The sequence below is a fragment of the Lates calcarifer genome, linkage group LG21 (genome assembly GCF_001640805.2).
Source record: "Lates calcarifer isolate ASB-BC8 linkage group LG21, TLL_Latcal_v3, whole genome shotgun sequence".
Classification (NCBI taxonomy): Eukaryota; Metazoa; Chordata; class Actinopteri; family Centropomidae; genus Lates; species Lates calcarifer.
This window is the reverse complement of record NC_066853.1, coordinates 6,835,502-6,857,051: the sequence shown is the minus strand read 5'-3', so window position 1 is coordinate 6,857,051 and position 21,550 is coordinate 6,835,502. Positions and strand designations below refer to the sequence as shown.

Genomic DNA, 21,550 nt, shown 5'->3' with positions numbered 1-21,550 from the left:
TAAACTGACCTTTTGAAAACACGTGTTCATATCAGTGGTTATGAAAGCACTGAAATTCTTTACTGAAGGAAAAGATAGAACAAAATGTATGCACAGAAAATCCAACAGAAACAAAATGTCAAGTATAAGCCAATAAGTTTAATGTAGTTAAAGGGAATTGAAGGTGTCAGCACCCACAGTGCTGTATTATAAAAGCTTGAAATTGCAAAACCAGTATGAGGTAGAACTCCTCAGTGATAAAGTAGAGTTAAGGGTGTGTGGTGTGCTAGAGAAATCAGGTATTGATGCTATTAATGTACTGTTTCAAATTAACAAGCTACATTTGAATACATAATGAATAATGATAAAGTGTGTGTGTTTTTGTGTTCTCTCCTCAGGATTTGCAATGGCAGCAGTTTCTCCACATAGACACTTCTCTGTTCTTCTTCTGATGCTTCATTTCCTGACTGCGTCACCCGCCACTCAAGATGACCTTGTAATCACTACTGAGACTGGGAAAGTCCAAGGGAAGATAATTTCAGTGCTGGGTGGTGAGGTTAGGGCATTTCTTGGAATTCCTTTTGGAAAACCACCTGTCGGAGAATTAAGATTCAGAGCTCCGGAGCCGGCAGAGGCATGGGAAGGGGTGAAAAATGCCACCAAATTTGGAAACAGCTGCTACCAGATCCCAGATACATTCTATTCAGGTAAGATACATGTTTACATGGATGGACACAGTGCATATACATGTAATGTATACCACTGTATACATGCATGCAGATGCATCCTCACATATACTATGTACTGTGCAATATTTAGGTGGGTGTCCGGAGGTGTCAGTGATTTGACTTCAAGTGACTCCTTATGTAACTGTTAATCACTTAATACTGAGTAACAAGTACCGCAATTTCATCATATTGGTGTAGTCTGAGCACAGAGTAGGGTGTGGTACAGTGTGCATAAACATGTGAGTGCCATGAATGGTAAGAAAGGTCATCAGAATTTTATCAGGCATAAACCTCAGAATGAGTTAATTGTACTAAACTGTCTATTTTTGATTATAAAGCAGGTCAACAAAGATATGTCTTCTTAAACACATTCATAAAAATGCATACACAAATTGAATTTAATACCGGCCTATTCTCACACCCAAGACACTGTTTGGGGCTGGGTCATGGATACATAGCTATTTATAGACATGGCCACCTGTCAGGGGTTGTTTGGAATCCAGCTACCACCAGTGTCAGGAATATATACAGAGCAAATGACCAAAACATACTCCAAATTTAGATATGACAACACAGTTACATTTGAACAGTAGGCAGTAGGCATGTAGGCGATGCTAGACTGTTTCTGCATGTCAGTGATAACTGAAAGAAAAGTCAGGGCTTTATTTATTTACTGCTTATGTAAATGTTTGAGAGCTATTTAAGTTATATAAGTTAATTCCACTAATATCTAGTCACAAAATATTGCTTGTAAAAAAGTGTCATAACAAAGCAGAACTTATTGCAGAGCTCATAAATTATGTTACCATCGAAAGATCTATGGGGACAGAGACAGGCAGGTCTAGGTGCTATATAAATACTGTGAAAGTATCAAAATGCTCAATCCACAGAGAAATGTAAACCACCCATAGTTAGAAACAATGCCTCTAAATGAGCTGTCATTTGCCGTAACTTTGTGATGTCACAATTTAATCACAGCCCTGAGCTATCAGCTATGTCCCAAGCACCGCCCACCCTGACCCACCATCCTTTTTTTCTGTTGTTGTTGTCTTTAATTTCACAAGACAACAACAAATGGTTAATTCACCAATATATCACAACATTTTCCTCAGCAGTGGCCATCGCCATTTGTATTTACAAGTGACTTTTACCAAATTACAGTAGGCTCAAATCCATTACCTATGGGTGGCCTAGCTGTGTCACTCAGAAAACTATCAGCCAATCAGAAGAGGCTCAGAGATAGACACAAAATGCCCTGTTCTTGGTAGAGACCCACAGAGAAACATGAGAAATGAGATATAAAACTACATTGTGATGGTTTACTTAAAGCCACAGCTATATCTTCTTACGGATATCAAAACTTCAAATAGAACATGGGAAAATTGTAAATTATGGGACCTTGAAGTTAACCAAAGCATGACAAGACACCAAAAGAGTCCATATAAGTACAAGTTGAATGAAAGATGACCCTAAAAGGCCAATGTACTGCCTCAAGATAGGTGTTTCAGTGGAGATGGCTGTTATATAACACCATGTCAAACACATACTCACATCTACACCCACAAACTGAATTTGATAGAGGCCTATTGCCCCACCCAAGGCATGATGTGTGGCTGGACCACGGATACACAGCCACCTGTCAGAGGTTGTTTGGAAGTCAGCTACAGTCAGTGCCAGGCATGTGTATAGAGCAAGTGCCAAAAATATACCCCAAATATAGATATGACGGCACAAATACATGCGAAAAGCAGGCACTGATGTTAGACTGACAAAGCAGTGATCATTTAAAAGAAAAACAAACCAGGGATTTGTTTAATTAATTTGCTGTAGACATAGTCATCAAGTGCTAGAATGCTGTCCCAGTCAATCTATTCTAACAATGATTAATATGGTTACTCTCACCAGGGTTCAAAGGTGCAGAGATGTGGAATCCAAACACTCCTCTGAGTGAGGACTGTCTGTATCTAAATGTCTGGTCTCCGCGTGCCAATAAATCTCAGTCCCAGCCCTCAGCACTGGCACCTGTCCTTGTCTGGATCTATGGAGGTGGATTCACTGGAGGAACCGCCTCTCTGGACCTTTATGATGGCCGCTTCCTGACTCAAACTGAAAATGTTGTTGTAGTGTCAATGAATTACAGGTAATAACTGATGTAAGCTGGAAATATAAAATATGTGCAGCAGTGGATTCTTGCCCACTCATAAAAAATGGTAGTTGGCTTGAAAGCTGTATATACAATAACCTTCTTTTTACTCATTAGATTACAGCTGAATCTATGAGATTAAGTCAATGTGGAATTTATCTTCAGTTAAATGCTGTCAACATCTTTCCTCTGTCATGTGATCAACACTGACAGACTCGGTGCTTTTGGTTTCCTGTCCCTTCCTGACAACAAGAACGTCCCAGGAAATGCAGGTCTAAAGGACCAGCAGTTGGCCCTCAAGTGGGTATCCAAAAATATTGCTGCTTTTGGAGGTGATCCTTCAAAGGTAAAGTGTTTTTGTCTTCTATCTAAAATCAGGAACTGAGATTTTTAAAATTATTTAAGCAAATAATTAAAACAAGTTGTGGAGTTTTTTCTTTTGTTTCCAGGTGACTATATTTGGGGAGAGCGCTGGGTCAGGATCTGTGGGCTTCCACGTGCTGTCCCCTGGGAGCCAGAATTATTTCCAAAGGGCTATAATGGAGAGTGGAGCTCCTAATGCACCCTGGAGCACAATCAGCAATAAAGAGTCCTGGGCCAGGTAGTGTGCATAGCTATATTTTTCTCCTTCACTTCACTTATTTATATGTGTGTCTGTCCTCCACTTGGTCCAGACTGAAATATTTCAACAACTTGCCACATTTTACACATATACTCATGGTCCTCAGAGGATGGCCCTGTTGGCCCCAGTAACAGTGTATTTCATCAAAGTCATCAGGGGATATCAAGATCTTGCTAGCTGTCCTGGATGTCCTCCCCTCTATTTATTATCACTCTCTTTTATCAGCATATACGTAAAAGCACAATGAACATATGTGAGTTAATTCATCAAAGGATACAGCCATTAATGAAAAACAGCTCTCACTTTCTCAGTTGCATAAAATTAAGACCATGATTGCTGCAGTAATTGTAAGTTAATTTAAGGAAGTTCTGAAACTAAAAGTAAATAACAAAAAGAGTTGATTTCGAGATTTTAGAGTCCAGACTCTATTTGTCAGTGGACAGAATCTGTGTGAGGTGTGCCATACTATACTGACATTATTTGCCATCATGTGTGTGGTCTCTCACATTTTCTTAGTTGGGTAGGAAGAAAATCTTTTAGTGTGTTCCAGGCTTTACTCCTTGCCTGAGTACACATACCTTACCTCAATAACATACCTGTTCTACCTGCTGTGTCACAATTCAAATTTGACTCCCTGCTTTCATGCAGATACAAGTCTGACAATCGCCTGACCAGAAACTCCTAAATTTAAAAGACACAGAAGCCTGGAGCAAGAGAAAGAGTCAGCCTGTCATTCTTAAGACCTTTGTTCTTTCTGAACATTCTCAACATTTGTGTTCACATTTTCAGTTTATGGTTTGACAGAAGTCACAGTTCTGCAAGGCAAGGCAAAAGGCATACATATGAAAAGGACACTGTTGGCTGGAGCTGTAGATTCAGTAAAGAAAGACAGAAAAGACAACCTGCACCAATTTGAGAGCAGCATCCAGTGGTTTCATCAGAGTTGTTTCAGTGGTCTCCATAAAATCTGCATTCACACATCCATCATGGCTCCCAGATAATTCTAAATAAATCCTTAAAATTCCAGCAGTCCCCTGAAATTTTTGCTCCAGTTCTCCTCTTTCTCACATTCCTCCTTATCCCTTCTTTTGCTCATTGCCTTGCTCCCTTTCTTTGTCAATATTCAGGGCCAAGAAGCTGGCGACATCACTGGGGTGTTCCACTAATCCAGCTGAAATGGAAGCTTGTCTGCAGAAGGCTAATGCTGGAGACATCGCATTGAAGCAATTTGATGTTCTATCACAGTCAATCTTAGCCATACCGTTCATCCCTGTTGTTGATGGGGACTTCCTACCAGATAAACCTGAAGTAGGTGTATGTGTTTGTACATTTTGCTCGTTAGGTACCTCAAAACAAAAGTTTTTGTTGCAGTCTCATATTGTTCTTTTATACACTGGAGTATCATATCTCCTTGCATCATAAACACCAAATCATCTCTTTTTACCCTGCAGATACTTTTGAGTTCCAGTAAACTTCCAAAGAAAGACGTGCTCCTTGGCTTAAACAAAGATGAAGGAACCTACTTTCTATTGTATGGAGCACCTGGATTTAACATCACTGGTCAGAGTCTCATCACCAGGGATCAGTATCTGCAAGGAGTGGCCCTTTCAATGGCAGATGCAAGTAACATCACAAGAGAAATGGCCATTTTCCAGTACACTGACTGGGCAGATAAGGATAACACAACGAAAAACCGGGATTTCCTAGGTAGTCTGGTTGGAGACCAGCTGTTTGTTTGTCCTGTGTTGGAGTTTGCTCAAAGGTAAAAAGCAATTCTGAATTTTAATGATGTGATTTAATTTACACTTAAAAAGTTTCAATCCTTGAAGTGGATCAAGGGTTTCGTTTTTCTAAAAACCTATAAAGGTTTTGTGTTATAGTATTAAATTAATTCAGATAAATGATCTTTTAAAAAAAGATAATTTTAGCTTTTATCTGGTTAAACTTGGCATGCAGGAGGTTGAATCGGTGGGGTGGTGATGTTCTTCTGCAACAGAAAGTGTAGAACTACAGCCAGTGCGATTATGAAGGATCCTCAGCACCCCAGCACTAGACTACCTTCTGTGCTCTAGCAAAATCCTGCCAGAAGTTGCCACAAGTTCAACACAGAGAGACTATGAAAAAGCTTATTTCTTCAGGCCATTACAATGTCGAGGATGTCTGACTTCTCTATATGCTTGGCCTTGTTTGCTGTCTTTAAGAAATAGTTTGCACTGTCCTGCACATTGCATACTTGCGACACACACACACACACACACACACACACACACTGTTGTTCTTGCTAGGTGACCAAACATTTTCTTTTTCTTTTTGCCAGAGCCCTCTGCATTAGAACCCTTGATGTGTCAATGCAGTCAACTCTTTTCTTTTGTTTTGATATTTCAATACATACAGTATGCTTGTGTTTGATTTTTTTCTAATTAAACATACATAGAGTAGTAAAAAAAAATAGATCAATATTGTCCATTTCTTTTCCAGGTACTCACAACATGGTGCTAAGACTTTCATATATTTCTTTGACCATCAGTCATCTGTCAACCCTTGGCCAGAATGGATGGGTGTTATGCACGGCTATGAGATTGAATTTGTCTTTGGAATGCCTTTGAATTCTTCCCTGGGATACACAAACAGTGAAGTGAACATGACCAAGAAAATTATGAAACACTGGACCAACTTTGCCCGAACAGGGTACGCATAAAAAGAAAGTCGCTCAAACTGTGTTAGGACTGTCATGACACCGCTTAATTATCTTGACTGGCTTTTCTTTTTGGCAGGAATCTGAAAATTGATGGAGCCAACTGGCCTGCATTCACCCCTGACCAACAGCACTATGTCACTCTGAACACCTACCCTCCACAAAAAAAGACAATGTTGAAGGCTCACGAGTGTCATCTCTGGACCAAATTACTACCAAATCTACAGAGAGCTTCAGGTTAGATACACACAAACTACATCTATCCATCTATCTGTCACACACAAACACATACACATGTTACATAGCTTTCTGTGGTGGGAGGCATTGAGTCAGGCTCTGCTAGGGAGGCAGGGAGGAGATCTGTATCCAGACTTGCTCCCCCTCCACTCCACCACAGTTCTGGAGGTCTGAGTGGGAGGAGAGGAGGGTCAGTCATTACTTCACTGAACACTGATCACAGAAAGGGTGAATAATACTCATACACCTCTCCACTGAGCTCATTAGTCACACACACAAACCACACATCTACATATTTGCACATGTAGAATTGGTAACATACAAAGCATTGTCTACAATTTGTCATACACTTGATCCACAATGACCCATGACCCTCATACCATGTAATTTATATCCTCTACTGCTGTCTCTATTAAGACTGATCATGTAAAATAGTATATGTTTTTAGATTCAGTTTATTGAAACACACACACACATACACAAACACCAGCTTACATAAAACAATCCTTAGTGCAAAATAACAAACTAAAAGTCTCTCTGTCTGTCTCTTTCTCCACAGATGATCTCCAGGCTTGCGTAAATGCGAATTGGATTATACGCTGTGATTACAAATTCCTGCTCATTTTACTGGTCAATGTTTTCCTGCTTTACTAGAGCGAAGACACCAATCTTTCATACATTTTACATAAACAAGTGGTGGATAGTGGAACGAATGAACTAAATTTGGTCTTTACTACTATTGTAAACAATTTATTTGATAACTGCATTAGTCATCTTTTCAGATGAATGGATTTTTACCATATTGAATTCAGCAGCAGAAGATGTTTATTATATTACTCAACCATTATTACTAATGTGCAGCATTTACATATTGTAGTTGGGTACTGGGTGGATAATTGTTACAGCTTGGGTATATTAATCTGTACTGATGCATCTATTTTAGAAACTAATCACATGTTTTGCATGTTAAATCTTATTTTAAAAAGCAACCAGTAACAGTGCCCCTTATAAGTAAATATGGTGAAGTATAAATATTTCACATTAACATGTAATGGAAGTATAAAGTAGCATAAAATGGAAATACTCAAGTCCCTCAAAACTGTACTTAAGATGTGAATATAAGGTTGATTTACACTGTGGTATTAAATAATTCAATAAAGTTATTTTTATGTACCATGACAGCTGATTTTATATTTGTCTGTTAGACGCAAGCAAACACACACACGCGCACACACACACACACACACACACACACACACACACAAACTCTTCCTGTTACTTCTTCTATGATGCAAATGGACTCATTATTTCTAGTTTGTATGAACAGGGGATAACAATGGGGTATTTCAGTTTTTATCTAGAGTATTAAAAATAAATTAAATCTTTCTTAAAAATCAGCAGTAGAAAAATCCAAGAAAAAATGTGATTTTGACAATAATACTATGCTTTAACTGAGGGTCCATAATCAACAGTTTGCTGGAATTCATTTCACTTTCTGTTAACAGAGACATTTTCTAAGATGTGCAGTGGTCAGTGCTCTATCATTTAGCTTAAGGTGAAATCTGTGACCTGTCATCAGTCAGTCCTGTCACACAGACGATACTAGGCAACAGAAAGCATCACGTAAACGTGCAGTTAGGTTCATGGGCTGTTAAACATACCGACTGAAAGTTGTGTTTAGTGGTAGTAATTTACTTTTTACATACGTGCCACCATGCTGCTGCAACACAAATTATTTCACTCAGAAATATAAAGTTCCTAAACTTAAATTATTGATACGACAGGAAATGTGATAGAATGAAAGATAAACTGAAGAATGCATCTCCTGAAATTGAGGTCAAGTGATATGATATGGAGATGTGTTCATTAAATATGTTTTCTTTTTATGATGTTAAAAAATGTAATTCAAACTGAAATATTTTTCTTGCAATACAGATTTGCATGTGTATGAGGAGAATTTCTACGAGATAGAGTTGGTATGTGGGACATGCAAATCTGCGTCTCTGCAAAACCATGCATCTCTGTTCTAAAACCGATCACTGTATATGATGCAAAATGCACCCCTGTTTTCAACTCTGCATAATTTTCTTGGTTGTGCTTGGTTATTGACCAGAATATAATGGTCTAGGACTACCAGCTATACTATGACTGTCTCTGGCTCTGTGCCAGTCATCTGTGTGTCCTACTGAGTTGACCTGGAGAGAGGCAGTGAATGCTCAGTAATTCATTGCTGGAACTAAAGGTAATTAAAGTGCAGTTTTGAGGTACTTTACTTGAGTATTTCTGTTTTATGCTACTGTGTTCTTCTACTCTAATACACTTCAAAGGAAAATATTGTACTTTGTACTCCACTATATTTAACAACGGCTATAGTTACTAGTTACTTTTCAGAGAAAAAAGCATGATCATGATCTTGTAGCTTCTTGGGAAAATAACTAGTTAAAGAAGTTTATACTTGTTCTACCTTAACCTAGTCCAATACAACACTGCTGCAAAATACCTCTACACTTTGATGCATCAGTGTTAACAATGTAAAGAAGTAATGTACAATAATAACAGTTGCATGGAATATTTTCTCCAGAACTCTTACTTTAAGTACTCAACATACCAAAAAAAAATCTACAAAAGTAAGACTGACTGAATGTGACAGTGAAAGTACACTCAATTTACTTGTAATTAATTTTGCTTAAGTCTGTGTATGTCTTCCACCACTCATTCCTGGACAGATACTGCAGATCATGTGACCTGTCTATAGTCTTCCTAATAGGCTACACCTTGAAGCCTATACAATATAGTAAAGACACTGCAGAGGCAGCAGTAGTAGTAGTGGGCGTCGGGCAGGGCTAGCCTAGCAGAAAGAAGGATTCTGAGTCCTCTCCTTCACTTCACCTCCATCACTGCTGTGTCCTCAGCCACTCCATACAGACACAAACCGCCAACTTGTAAGGTAAGACACCAGGGAAGTTTTTTTTTCTTTTTCTTTTTTTTAAAAAGATAAAGTTATCCTGTTAGATTCAACATTAGAACATGAATTCTTTGAAGTTGACTGCATCAATCTCCGGGTGCGTCTCTGCATTATTCAGTTGTGCACGGCTTTGACTCTTGAAGATTTGAGATTTGTTTATTCTGTGTCTTTAGAAAGTAAAGCAACTTCACAAGTCAGTTGTCAATGGCTTGTCACACTGGTAATGACCATAATATTTCCAAATACCTTAGGATTACAATAAGACGCTTCTTAAGTGACACACTTGTCGTGGGAATGACCCTCAATCTCTCCCTCTGTCTTTCACACACACACGCACTTCTCTGTTGTATCGCTTTGTATATTAGATTTGATTTCACAATTTACTTTGCTACAGGTGACTGCAGTAAAACCAACTGGTTTACAACATGGCACTTATGAAGCACAGGTGTGCTCGTACATACATGCTAGTACTTTCCTCAACTGAATGCCTGAATGCTCCTGAGTCTAATTATTTTTTGTACAGTAAAAGTAATTTATTTAACCAACTAATCCTGGTCTCTGATGCTGGAACCCACGTCCATGAACCCTAAAAAAGGACATGATGTCATATACTTATCTTTTTCTTTTCTTTTTTGACAGCACCCTAAACTGACTTGGGACAAAATAAAAGTCATATTAGTGGTTATGAAAGCACTAAAATTCTTTACTGAAGGAAAAGATAGGTCAGATGTATGTACAGAAAATGCAAAATAGAAACAAAATGGAAAGTATGAGCTAATGAGTTTAATGTAGTTAAAGGGAAGTGAAGATGTCAGCACCTGCAGTGCTGTATTGTAAAAGCTTGAGATTACAAAACCACTATGAGGTACAATTGTCAATGATAATACAGAGTTAAGGATGTGTGGTTTGCTAGAGAAGTCAGGTATTATATTATTAATTATTTAATGTACCGTTTCAATCTAACAAGCTACATTTGAAAACATAAAGAATAATAGTAAAGTATTTGTGTTCACATTTTTCTCTCCCCAGGATTTGCTCTCCACATAGACACTTTGCCATTCTTATTCAGTTATTATATTATTAATTTTTTAATGTAATGTTTTGATCTAACAAGCTACATTGAGTGTAATAGTAAAACATTTGTGTGCACATGTTTTTCTCTCCCCAGGTTTTGCAATGGCGGCACGTAGACACTTCACCATTCTTCTTCTGATGCTTCATTTCCTGACTGCATCACCTGCCACTCAAGATGACCTTGTAATCACTACTGAGACTGGGAAAGTTCAAGGGGAAGACAATTTCAGTGTTAGATGGTGAGGTTAGGGCATTTCTTGGAATTCCTTTTGGAAAACCACCTGTCGGAGAATTGAGATTCAGAGCTCCAGAGCCAGCAGAGGCATGGGAAGGCGTGAAAAATGCCACCAAATTTGGAAATAGCTGCTACCAGATGAAAGATGTAATCTATCCAGGTAAGATACATGTTTACATGGATGAAAACAATGCATGTAATGTCTACCACTGTATATATGCATGCAAATGCATTCCCACATATACAGTGTACTGTGAAATATTCAGGTGGGTGTTAGAGAGTTAAATTCCTGCAAAAAAGTCAGCCAGTACTTGATGACTCACTGGGACTATATGGGCCCAAAAGAGTTCAGTTCAGTTATTTATTTATTTTGTGATAACAAAATTACTCAGCAGTGGCTGTCAACATTTGCATTTACCAGTGAGTTTTAACAAGCTACAGTAGGCTCAAATCCATTACCTATAGTTAGCCTAGCTGTTTGTCACTTAGAAAATAGTCAGCCAATCAGAAGGGAGGCTCAGAGACGGTCACAAAATGCCCTGTTCTTGCTTAATGAATTGTCACAGTGAAGCTGAAATTTAACTTATTACAGAACTCAGAAATTCTGTTAACCTCTGAAGATCTATAGAAACAGGGATAAAAGTATTTATGTGCTGCCAGAATGCAGTCCCAGTCAGTCTCTGTTGACAATAATTTATACGATTATTCTTGCCAGGGTTCAAGGGTGCAGTGATGTGGGACCCAAACACTCCTGTGAGTGAGGACTGTCTGTACCTAAACGTCTGGACCCCAACTGCCAATAAAACAAATCCACCACTTCCTGTAATGGTCTGGATCTATGGAGGTGGATTCACTGGAGGAACCGCCTCTCTGGACCTTTATGATGGCCGCTTCCTGACTCAAACTGAAAATGTTATTGTAGTGTCAATGAATTACAGGTAAGAACTAAAAAAATGGTAGTTGGTTTGAAAGCTGTATATACAATATCCTTCTTTTTACCCATTTAGATTACTGTTGAATCTATGAGATTAAGTCAATGTGGAATTTATCTTCAGTTAAATGCTGTCAACATCTTTCCTCCTTCATTTGATCAACACTGACAGACTCGGAGCTTTTGGTTTCTTGTCCCTTCCTGACAACAAGAACATCCCAGGAAATGCAGGTCTAAAGGACCAGCAGTTGGCCCTCAAGTGGGTATCCAAAAATATTGCTGCTTTTGGAGGTGATCCTTCAAAGGTAAAGTGTTTTTGTCTTCTTTCTAAAATCAGGAATTTAGATTTTTTAAATTGTTAAAACGAATAATTGAAACAAGCTGTGAGGTTTTGATTTTCTTTTGTTACAGGTGACTATATTTGGGGAGAGTGCTGGGTCTGGATCTGTGGGCTTCCAAGTGCTGTCCCCTGGGAGCCAGGAGTATTTCCAAAGGGCTATAATGGAGAGTGGAGCTCCTAATGCACCCTGGGGCACAATCAGCAATAAAGAGACCTGGGCCAGGTAGTGTGTACACATGTATATACATTTTTCATGTTGAGTTTTCACTTATTTATATGTCTGTCTGTCTGTCCTCCACTTGGTCCAGACTCAAGTATTTCAACAACTTTTATTGCCATTAAATTTTACACATAGATTCAAGGAAAAAAGAAATTAAGGAAAAAAAGATATAATTACTCAGATCATCTAAGTAGCCTTAGCAGCCTTAATGCTAAGTAGCCTTAGCATTCTTGCCATTACTTTTCTTGTTTTCCTACATGTCACCAATACCTAGATTATCTGCTGATTACTCTGGTTACTCCTTGTCTGAGTACACATGCCTTACCTCAGGCAGAACAGGTAACATACCTGTTCTGTCTGCTGTGTCACAATTTAGATTTGACTCCCTTGTTTTCAAAACCTAGGTAAATCTTGAGCTTTTGCCAGAATGGTAGATGAATATTCTGGATGTGGCATGCAAGTTAGCCATCAAGAGGGATCCCTCACTTATGGCGGACACAGGGCTAAATGACTCATATTTATCAGGCAGATACAGGTCTTACTATCACCTGTCCAGAAACCTCTAAATTTAAAAGACACAGAGGCCTGGAGCAGGAAGAGACGTGTCGTTCATACTGAACATTTCTTATCAGATTTTCAGTTGATGGTTTGACAAGTTTGACAAGTCACATGTCTGCATTTCTCAATTAATTAAGTGATACAAAAGACAGCGCTGAACAAGGCAAGGCAAAAGGCATACATATGAAAAGGACAACACTTCCACCCTGTTGACTGGAGCCATTGAAGTTGAAACTGATGATATTCACTGCACTGCAAGCCTTATATCATAGATTCAAGAAATAAAGACAGAAAAGAAAACCTGCACCAGTTTGACAGCAGCATCCAGTGGTTTCACCAGAGCAGTCTCAGTGGTCTCTGTAAAACCTGCATGGCACAAATATTTGTACAGATGTCGAGGTTCTCGGATGATGTAGCCTATCTTCGTCAGTCCCCTGAAACTTCCAAACTAGCACCACGACAAAGGTGACATTTGTGATTTTGAGTGAAATGTCTTCACAGCTATTGTATGCTAAGTAATTTGGTACAGATATCCTAAATTTGACCAAAATCTTGTGCTTGATCAAATATTCCAAACATATTGGTTCACTTTTGCCCTGGCTCACATTCTTTCATCCACAGCCATCTCTCCCTCTGACCCTTGCTGTCCCATTGTCCTATCATTCTGTCATTCCTCGCTTCCATACCTTGACTTGCTATTAGTATTGAAGAGCACTTTCTTCAATAATAATAGCACCCTCCCTTATTTTAATTGGTCTCCCTCATTGCTCTTCCCCTCTCTCTCTCTTTATCCTGTTTTTTGCTCATCGCCTTGCTCACTTTCTTTGTCAATATCCAGGGCCAAGAGACTGGCGAAGAATGTGGGGTGTTCCACTGATCCAGCTGAAATGGAAGCTTGTCTTCAGAAGGCTAGTGCTGATGATATCGTATTGCAGCAGTTTTATGTTTTCACAAAGGCTTCAATCTTAGGCTCACCCTTCGTCCCTGTTGTTGATGGAGACTTTGTGCCAGAGTTACCTGCGGTATGTCTATATATTTGCACATTTTTACAATCTCACCTCTGAGTCAGACAATTTAGAAGATTTCTCAACTCTCTATATATAGAGTTGGATTGCCTGCCATTACAATAGCATTTTTAAATAGTACATTTCCCCACTTGGAAACCTTTCATACTTGAAAACATACACTGAAATATAGTTGACATAATATTTATATGATGTAACTTGTAGGAGTCGAGGTCTGACAATCTGCAACTTTCATCAAAACTGTGCTCACTGGGTACTTACAGCAGCATTATTAAGCCCAAGACAAAAATTTTGCAGTCCTATCTTGTACTCATGAACACTCATTTGAAAAACATCTCCTCAAACACCAAATCATCTTTTTTCCTGCAGGACATGCTGATTAAGGGTAACCTCCCAAAGAAAGATATTCTGATGGGCTTAAACAGAGATGAAGGCACCTACTTCCTATTGTATGGAGCTCCTGGATTTAACATCACAGGCGAGAGTCTCATCAGCAGGGATCAGTATATGCAAGGATTGGCCATTTCAATGCCAGATGCAAGTAACATATCAAGAGATGCAGCCACTTTCCTGTACACTGATTGGGCAGATGAGAACAACAGCATGAAAAACCGTGATTTCCTGGCTGGTGTGGTTGGAGGAAAGTACTTTTTCTGTCCTGTGCTGGAGTTTGCTCAAAAGTAAGGAACAACTCATATTTTTGTGGTTTCATTTATATTCACAAGGTTAGACAACAAAAGTTAAAAAACAGTTAAAAACCCAAAAGTTTTTTATCATGGTAGTAAACTAACAGATCATTTATTCAGATAAAATATCATTTTAAAAAATAAGATAAAATGTTATCTTTATCTGGTTGTAATTTGACATTCAGAGTTAAAACACCTATGCATTGAAGAAATGCAAGGGGTTGTGTCAGTGGGGTTGCAGTGTCCTTCTGCACCAGTAACTGCTGAACAAGAGCTAGTTGAATTATGACGGAGTTTCAGCAGCACAGCACTAAACTATTCTAGCTTCTGTGCTCTAGCAAATGCTCAGTATTACCATTACCAGTACCATTTCTTTTCCAGATACTCATACCATGGTGGTAAACTTTACTTTTATTTCTTTGAGCATCGGTCAACCATCAACCCTTGGCCAGAATGGATGGGTGTTATGCACGGCTATGAGATTGAATTTGTCTTTGGAATGCCTCTGATTCCATCCCTGGGATACCAGGCAAATGAACTGGCCATGAGCAAGAGGATGATCAAACACTGGACCAACTTTGCCAAAACAGGGTACGTATAATCATAAAATGTAATTTAATCACTCAAACAGTGTGAGTACCATGTCACAACTGAATTGTCTCAACTGGCTTTTCTTTTTTACAGGAATCCGGGGATTGAAGGAGTTGAATGGCCCTTGCACAGTGCTGAGAAACAGGAGTATCTGACTCTGAGCGTCAATGCTTCAGAGAAGAAGACGAAGTTGAAGGCTCATGAGTGTCACCTCTGGACCAAATTACTACCAAATATACAGAAAGCCTCAGGTTAGACACAGACAAACTCTATCTATCTATCTATGTATTCATCCAATCAACCCTCACAAACACATTAACACACACGCGTTATATAGTTGTCTGTGGTGGGAGGCATTGAGTCAGGCTCTGCTAGGGAGGCAGTTGGCCTTGTTTAGCCTGTGGAGGAGATCTGTATCCAGACTTGCTCACCCTCCACTCCACCACAGTTCTGGAGGTCTGAGTGGGAGGAGAGGAGGGTCAGTCATTACTTCACTGAACACTGATCACAGAAAGGGTGAATAATACTCATACACCTCTCCACTGAGCTCATTAGTCACACACACAAACCACACATCTGCATATTTGCACATGTAGAATTGGTAACATACAAAGCATTGTCTACAATTTGTCATACACTTGATCCACAATGACCCATGACCCTCGCACCATGTAAGTTATGTCCACTACTGTTGTTGACCATGCAAAACAGTATATGTTTTTAGATTCATTTTATTGAAAAACACACACACACACACACACACACACAAACACACACAGCAGCTTACATTAAACAATCCTTAGTGCAAAATAACAAACTAAAAGTCTCTCTGTCTGTCTCTTTCTCCACAGATGATCTCCAGGCTTGTGTAAATGCGAATTGGATTATACGCTGTGATTACAAATTCCTGCTCATTTTACTGGTCACTGTTTTCCTGCTTTACTAGAGCGAAGACACCAATCTTTCATACATTTTACATAAACAAGTGGTGGATAGTGGAATGAATGAACAAAACTTGGTCTTACTACTATTGTAAACAATTTATTTGATAACTGCGTTAGTCATCCTTTCAAATGAATGGATTTTTACCATATTTAATTCAGCAGTAGAAGATGTTTATGATATTACTCAACCATTATTACTAATGTGCAGCATTTACATATTGTAGTTGGTACTGGGTGGATAATTGTTACAGCTTGGGTATATTAATCTTGCATTAATCTGGATGTCATCTATTTTAGAAACTAATCACATGTTTTGCATGTTAAATCTTATTTTATATAAACAATGGCAACCATGTAACACCAGTGCCCTCTTATAAGTGTATAATATATGCGTGAAAAAATTTTGCTTGAAAAAAATAGAAATGCACTATGCACTGTGGTATTAAATAAATTAATAAAGTTACTTTTATGTACCATGACAACTGTTTGGTTTTGTTTTTTTTATCTTTGTACACAACAAATGTACACTGTGTCTTCTCATATTACATTATGTTATTCCTATTCAATAAAACATACTTGAAAAAAAAAAGTTTAAAAAAAATCTGATTTTGAAAGAAATACTGTGGTTCACCTGAAGGTGCATAATCACCAGTTTACTGTAATTTCTTCTCCATTTAACTTTCTGTTAACAGAGACATTTTCTGAGATGTGCAGTGGTCAGTGTATCACTTAGCTTAAGGGTGAAAATCTGTGACCTATCACCATTCAGTCCCGTCATACACAAGACACTAGGCAACAAAAAACATCAATGATATTTATTCTTGCCATCAGAATTGCTTCATAGTTTAGCATACTGTGTTATTGTTCCTTGTTCTGTCACTGAAGACAGTAATGTGATAATAAACAGTGTCTCCAAGCAAAGGTCAGTGTTGATACAAAAGCTAATGAGATGTTGGAGAGAAATGAACTGTTTTGTTTGGATGACCTTGAATGCTATTTAAAATCCTTGCGTGCAAAAGTAATTACATTGTTTGAGCATGTGGTACAAAGTGTGTATGTGAAGGAGAAGGGGTATTTTTATATATTTGTGAGAAGTTGCAAACAGCTGCGATGTGACTCTAACTTCTTGTTCTGTATCTGCAGTAAGTTTTGTTTTTTTCTCCTGCTAAGTTGCAGGGCTCCAGACTAAGTTTTTCCACTAGTAGCCCTAGTGCTCCCAAAATAAATTTTTAGGAGCACCACTTAATTCGCAAAGCAAATGGATTTATTTAAAAAAAAATCTTGATAAATGGTTTTGTAATAAATAGACAATTTATAGAAATAAAAATGTGCTGTTTTATTTTAAAGGAAAAAGTATTACTAAAATCAACATGAATGATTTAAGTTGCACTTTAATATGAGGGAAAAGTAATCCTATATATTTTTGTAAATGATGATGTGTGCCATTAAAACTAATAATCAAAAAATAATACTGGTTAAACAAGGCTTATATTTGGGGGATTTGAACTGTGATTTGCTCATCCTCTCAACGTCAGGTCAAAGCAACTAACCAGCTGTAGCGTACCGTTACTAGTTCTTTTTCATTAACTGGATTTTTTAAATGACCATAAAAAAGAATTACAGAACAGGATTAGAATTTATTTATATTTGAATACAACTAAATCCTCTTTGCAGAGCAGCAACAGTAATATTCACAACAGCAAAGTCACTATAAACTCAAAATCTTGCTGGAAAATCTCAAATATCAGTTAAATATTCCTGATATCAAAATACAAAGTGAAGTTTATTAAGAACAACACAGACATCATTCGATATCAGCCAGTCATCTGTCCTCCTCCCTCCAAAGTCTGCAGGTACCACTGGTACAAAGGGGTGGGGCTGGTTTGTCTTGATTTTAAGATTTGTGGCAAACTAAGATAATTAGCTAGACCAGACACAGACAGCTTTATTTAAGCATCTTCGTAACAATTCTCTATTAACTTAACCAGCACTCTGTGGAAAAACACACAAGAAGACTGTGGACAGAATAGCTGAAAATATATTTTTTCGACAGGTGGTTTGATGAAGTTCTTCTTGGCCTTTTTGTTGCAGAGTAACAAGCGTAGTTGTCATCAGCTCAAGTTATCTTAACTTTATGTGGTTCACTGTGTTCACCACAGTCACTCTACTCAGCTGATTGCTCCATGTGTGTGTGTCTGCCCTGGCCAGAGAGGACAGAGAAGCAGCGTGACCATAAATGATAAAATAGAAGATGAATATATTGAGGTCAGTGTTAAATAAACGTATGGTAAACACTGGACCTGACACAAGAAGAGGGGACATATTTGCAAGTTGTTCCTAGTTATGAAATTCAGTAGCACTGTCTCCAAAAATAGTTACAAAATGTGACTAAATGGTTACAGTCTGGAGCCCTCAGCTGATTTGTTAAATGCCAAGCAATTTATTTTTGTCATGATCTCTTTGGATCTTTATACTTCTCTAACAAAACCACCACCGTATATACAGTAATACACCCACACACAAACACACACAGCTATGCACATTCACATACAATGAGTTAAGAATGCTCTTTGGTATGTGATCTTTTAAAGTGACAGTTGTATGACTCCAGATTGAGAAAGAAAGTTGAGGTGATGTTAAGGGGATGCACCTCTCTTGTCAGGACCACAGAGATCAAGAAAATCTGGAAATTAACTAAAAAGTAGACAACTATTTAATCCTTCCTCAATTTGCTCTTTAACTGGCAATGATGTCTAACTACTCTTAGACGGGGGGGGGGTTGTCCCTGGCTGCATATGTTTTGGTGGCTTGCCATGAGCCGCAGTAGGACAAGGAGAGTAGGGGAAGTGTCACTGACAGTCCTGAGACTGCAGCATTTTTTGGGGCTTACCTAATATGATTACAACCTTGGGTGGGGGCTTTCATATTAAGTACAAACTGGATCTTTCCAGAATCACAAAAAAACACTTTTATCAATATTCTCTGACAACAGTACAGAAAATGTTTAGTTTTATTCCTATCATGGAAAAGCTGTGGCTCAGCTAGAACAGTAGATCAGGCTAAGCCATCACTGCATGAGTGTGCACGCGACTGTATGAATGAGATGAATTCAGAAGTGCCTTTTTCTGCTCAGGTAGAGAAATACTACATGCTGTAAATGCACTGTGTTTACCAAAATAAATATAAATAAACCTAATCTAAATATTTTCAAGCTACAAATCCTGAGTGGTGATTCACTGACATGTGAATCATGAGTTCAACTGCACAGTATTAATATTTTTGTTGTAACATTTTACAGCTGCCACGAGACATAAAAAAGATCCAGTCAAGTAGCAAAAATGTAGGCTTAGGGCAAATATAATAAAAACAAACCATAGATAGTGCTGGCTTAGGCTAAACCTGTGTGATTAAAAACATAGAAAGCAGGTATTTAACTAACAATGCTAATTTTGTGCCAATCCGCTGTTGTAGAGATATTTCAGGCTGGATTGAAGTGTTGCACTGACTGACACACAGCTAGCATGGCTAAAAATAAAAACATAAACTGACACGATGTAGATGCTAATAGGTGTTATTCTGAGAGTGAGTATATGCTAACAGTTATAAACTGCATCTACAAAGTGAATAGTGACAGAGGTGAGAACATCCAGTGTTCTTATTCTTTATGAAGTGAAACTGTCTGTACACATTCTACCACACTATTATCACTATAGTCACTATTATATCCTTTGTTGTTTATGGAATTCAGGGTTTTGATCTGTTTTTCTTCACAGCTTATGACAGCAGTGTGTGTATGTGGGTTTTCAGCTGTATGTTATCTCGGAACAACTCTCACTGTATTTACTTAAATGTTTCTCTTTCTCTCAGCACCTCAGATAACCTGGAAAAAACTATAGTTTCATTACCAAATTACTATTTTTGTTTTTTTTTTTTGAAAGATGAACAGCTGCATCGCAGGAGGTTCATTGTTTTGACTCATGTCAGTGCCACAGTTTAGCTCTCCGACATGACACTTTGAGACAGATGTCAGGGGTGAGCTGTGATTAATGTGCATGACAGCGACAGCTTCATTAATTAAGAGAACAACACCTCCCACTGTGTGTCATGTGAAATTACTATTACCAACCCCCAGGCATAGCCAAGGCCGGACACATTGTCAAAATAATGACAATGCTTGATGTGAGAGACTAGCAACATTTGTTTCACATGAGGCAGAAACATGCGGGGAGTTTTCAAAAACATTGCAATCCTTAAAAAAAGGTAGCCACTCGAAGTGACATCTGAAGAATTGCTTGAGATTTAAATTCTCAATGGAATGCCACTGATAGCATTGACTATTTACTGAAAAGCCAAGCCTTTTCTGTCTCTTACTTTTACGTGTTTCCCAATATTTCTTAATATCATTGCACCCACGTGGTTGCCAGCAGAATTAGGTTAGGGTTAACCTCTTCATATATTCTATACCATATAATGTATCTACACTTCAAATAAAGTAGGTTAAATGTATGTCCTTTGAATTCCAATTTTGATCACTATCAGCTAACATTGCCTTAAAATGAAAACTGTAAATATTCCATGACACAATTTGATTGGTTGATTCAATTTAATTGGACTGATTCATGTTCATTTTTTTCCCTATTTGCTGCCTTTTTCCGACAAAATGAGATCATCTGAAAATTAATCAATAATGACAATATTCATCATAATCATTAGTTAAAGTTGATTTTGACACTGAGGGGCACAAGAAATGCAGAGTGGCATGCCATTACAGGAGAGGGATTGATCAAATTGTCATATAAGGCCTATCTTCACCCTCTCCCTTAGTCCTTGTGGAATTGAATTTATGATATAATTCAGTGATTTGGTTTACTTAATTTAATGATAATTTTTGAGAATTTAGAAGTTGTTACACTTTTTTTTACTTTGTGATTGTGGTCTGCATTCAATAAGGCCCTTTAGGGGTTTCCTAAAATATGCCTAAGTATGGATGGTCACTGAGCATTTGCTATTCATGCCCCTCAGCTGGAGCAGAGGCTGGCAGAATGAGTATCATCTTTTTTAATAACTGTTTAATACTTCATGACCTTTTCATTATGTTATCGCAGTCCTCTTAGGAGGGATTCTAATTTTTGCTCCTTTAGCACTGATTTTATGGTTGTTAAGTGTCTACTCTATGATGTTTCCTGTATGTTGAAATATGCTGAAAATGTACATTAATAAAACACTTTGTAACTTTGTTGTGGAAACTGCAACAATCACTGTTTTGTTTTTTAGACCAGCCCTTTTCAAACTCTTCTACAGTTACTTCTGTAAGATCCCAAATGGTCTTTCTGGGAAACTTGGGAGGAGGTTGGGATGTTGCATACTTGCACTGTTACGTGTGCTGGTTCTGAGGAACGATAGATAATTTCTGGTCCAACAGAAGGAAATAATGAAAGCAGAGACAGAGATGCACAAAATGAGAATCAGCTATTAATGTACTTATTCATGTATTTATATAAAGGATAATAGTTACATAACACACATAATCAAGAAAAACAGCACGTACTAGACTGACTACAAAATGATGAAATGTTA

The 21,550-nt window shown here is 38.0% G+C and overlaps 1 protein-coding gene and 1 pseudogene across 3 annotated transcripts in view; both read left to right on the top strand.

Moving 5' to 3' along the window:
- The window catches only part of LOC108886337 (acetylcholinesterase), a 31,809-nt gene extending 24,226 nt beyond the window's left edge, over positions 1–7,583 (top strand). For all 3 annotated transcript variants that reach the window (XM_051065400.1, XM_051065399.1, XM_018681153.2), the window contains exons 2-10: positions 378–686; positions 2,613–2,847; positions 3,064–3,196; positions 3,300–3,451; positions 4,600–4,780; positions 4,924–5,234; positions 5,951–6,160; positions 6,247–6,404; positions 6,964–7,583. In XM_051065400.1, the coding sequence (XP_050921357.1) occupies positions 386–686; positions 2,613–2,847; positions 3,064–3,196; positions 3,300–3,451; positions 4,600–4,780; positions 4,924–5,234; positions 5,951–6,160; positions 6,247–6,404; positions 6,964–7,058 (1,776 nt within the window). In that variant the 5' untranslated portion in view covers positions 378–385 and the 3' untranslated portion in view covers positions 7,059–7,583. The remainder of the gene's footprint in view (positions 1–377; positions 687–2,612; positions 2,848–3,063; positions 3,197–3,299; positions 3,452–4,599; positions 4,781–4,923; positions 5,235–5,950; positions 6,161–6,246; positions 6,405–6,963) is intronic.
- A 2,979-nt stretch (positions 7,584–10,562) lies between these two features.
- Positions 10,563–16,212, top strand: LOC108886338 (acetylcholinesterase-like; annotated as a pseudogene).
- The last annotated feature ends 5,338 nt before the right edge of the window (positions 16,213–21,550 follow it).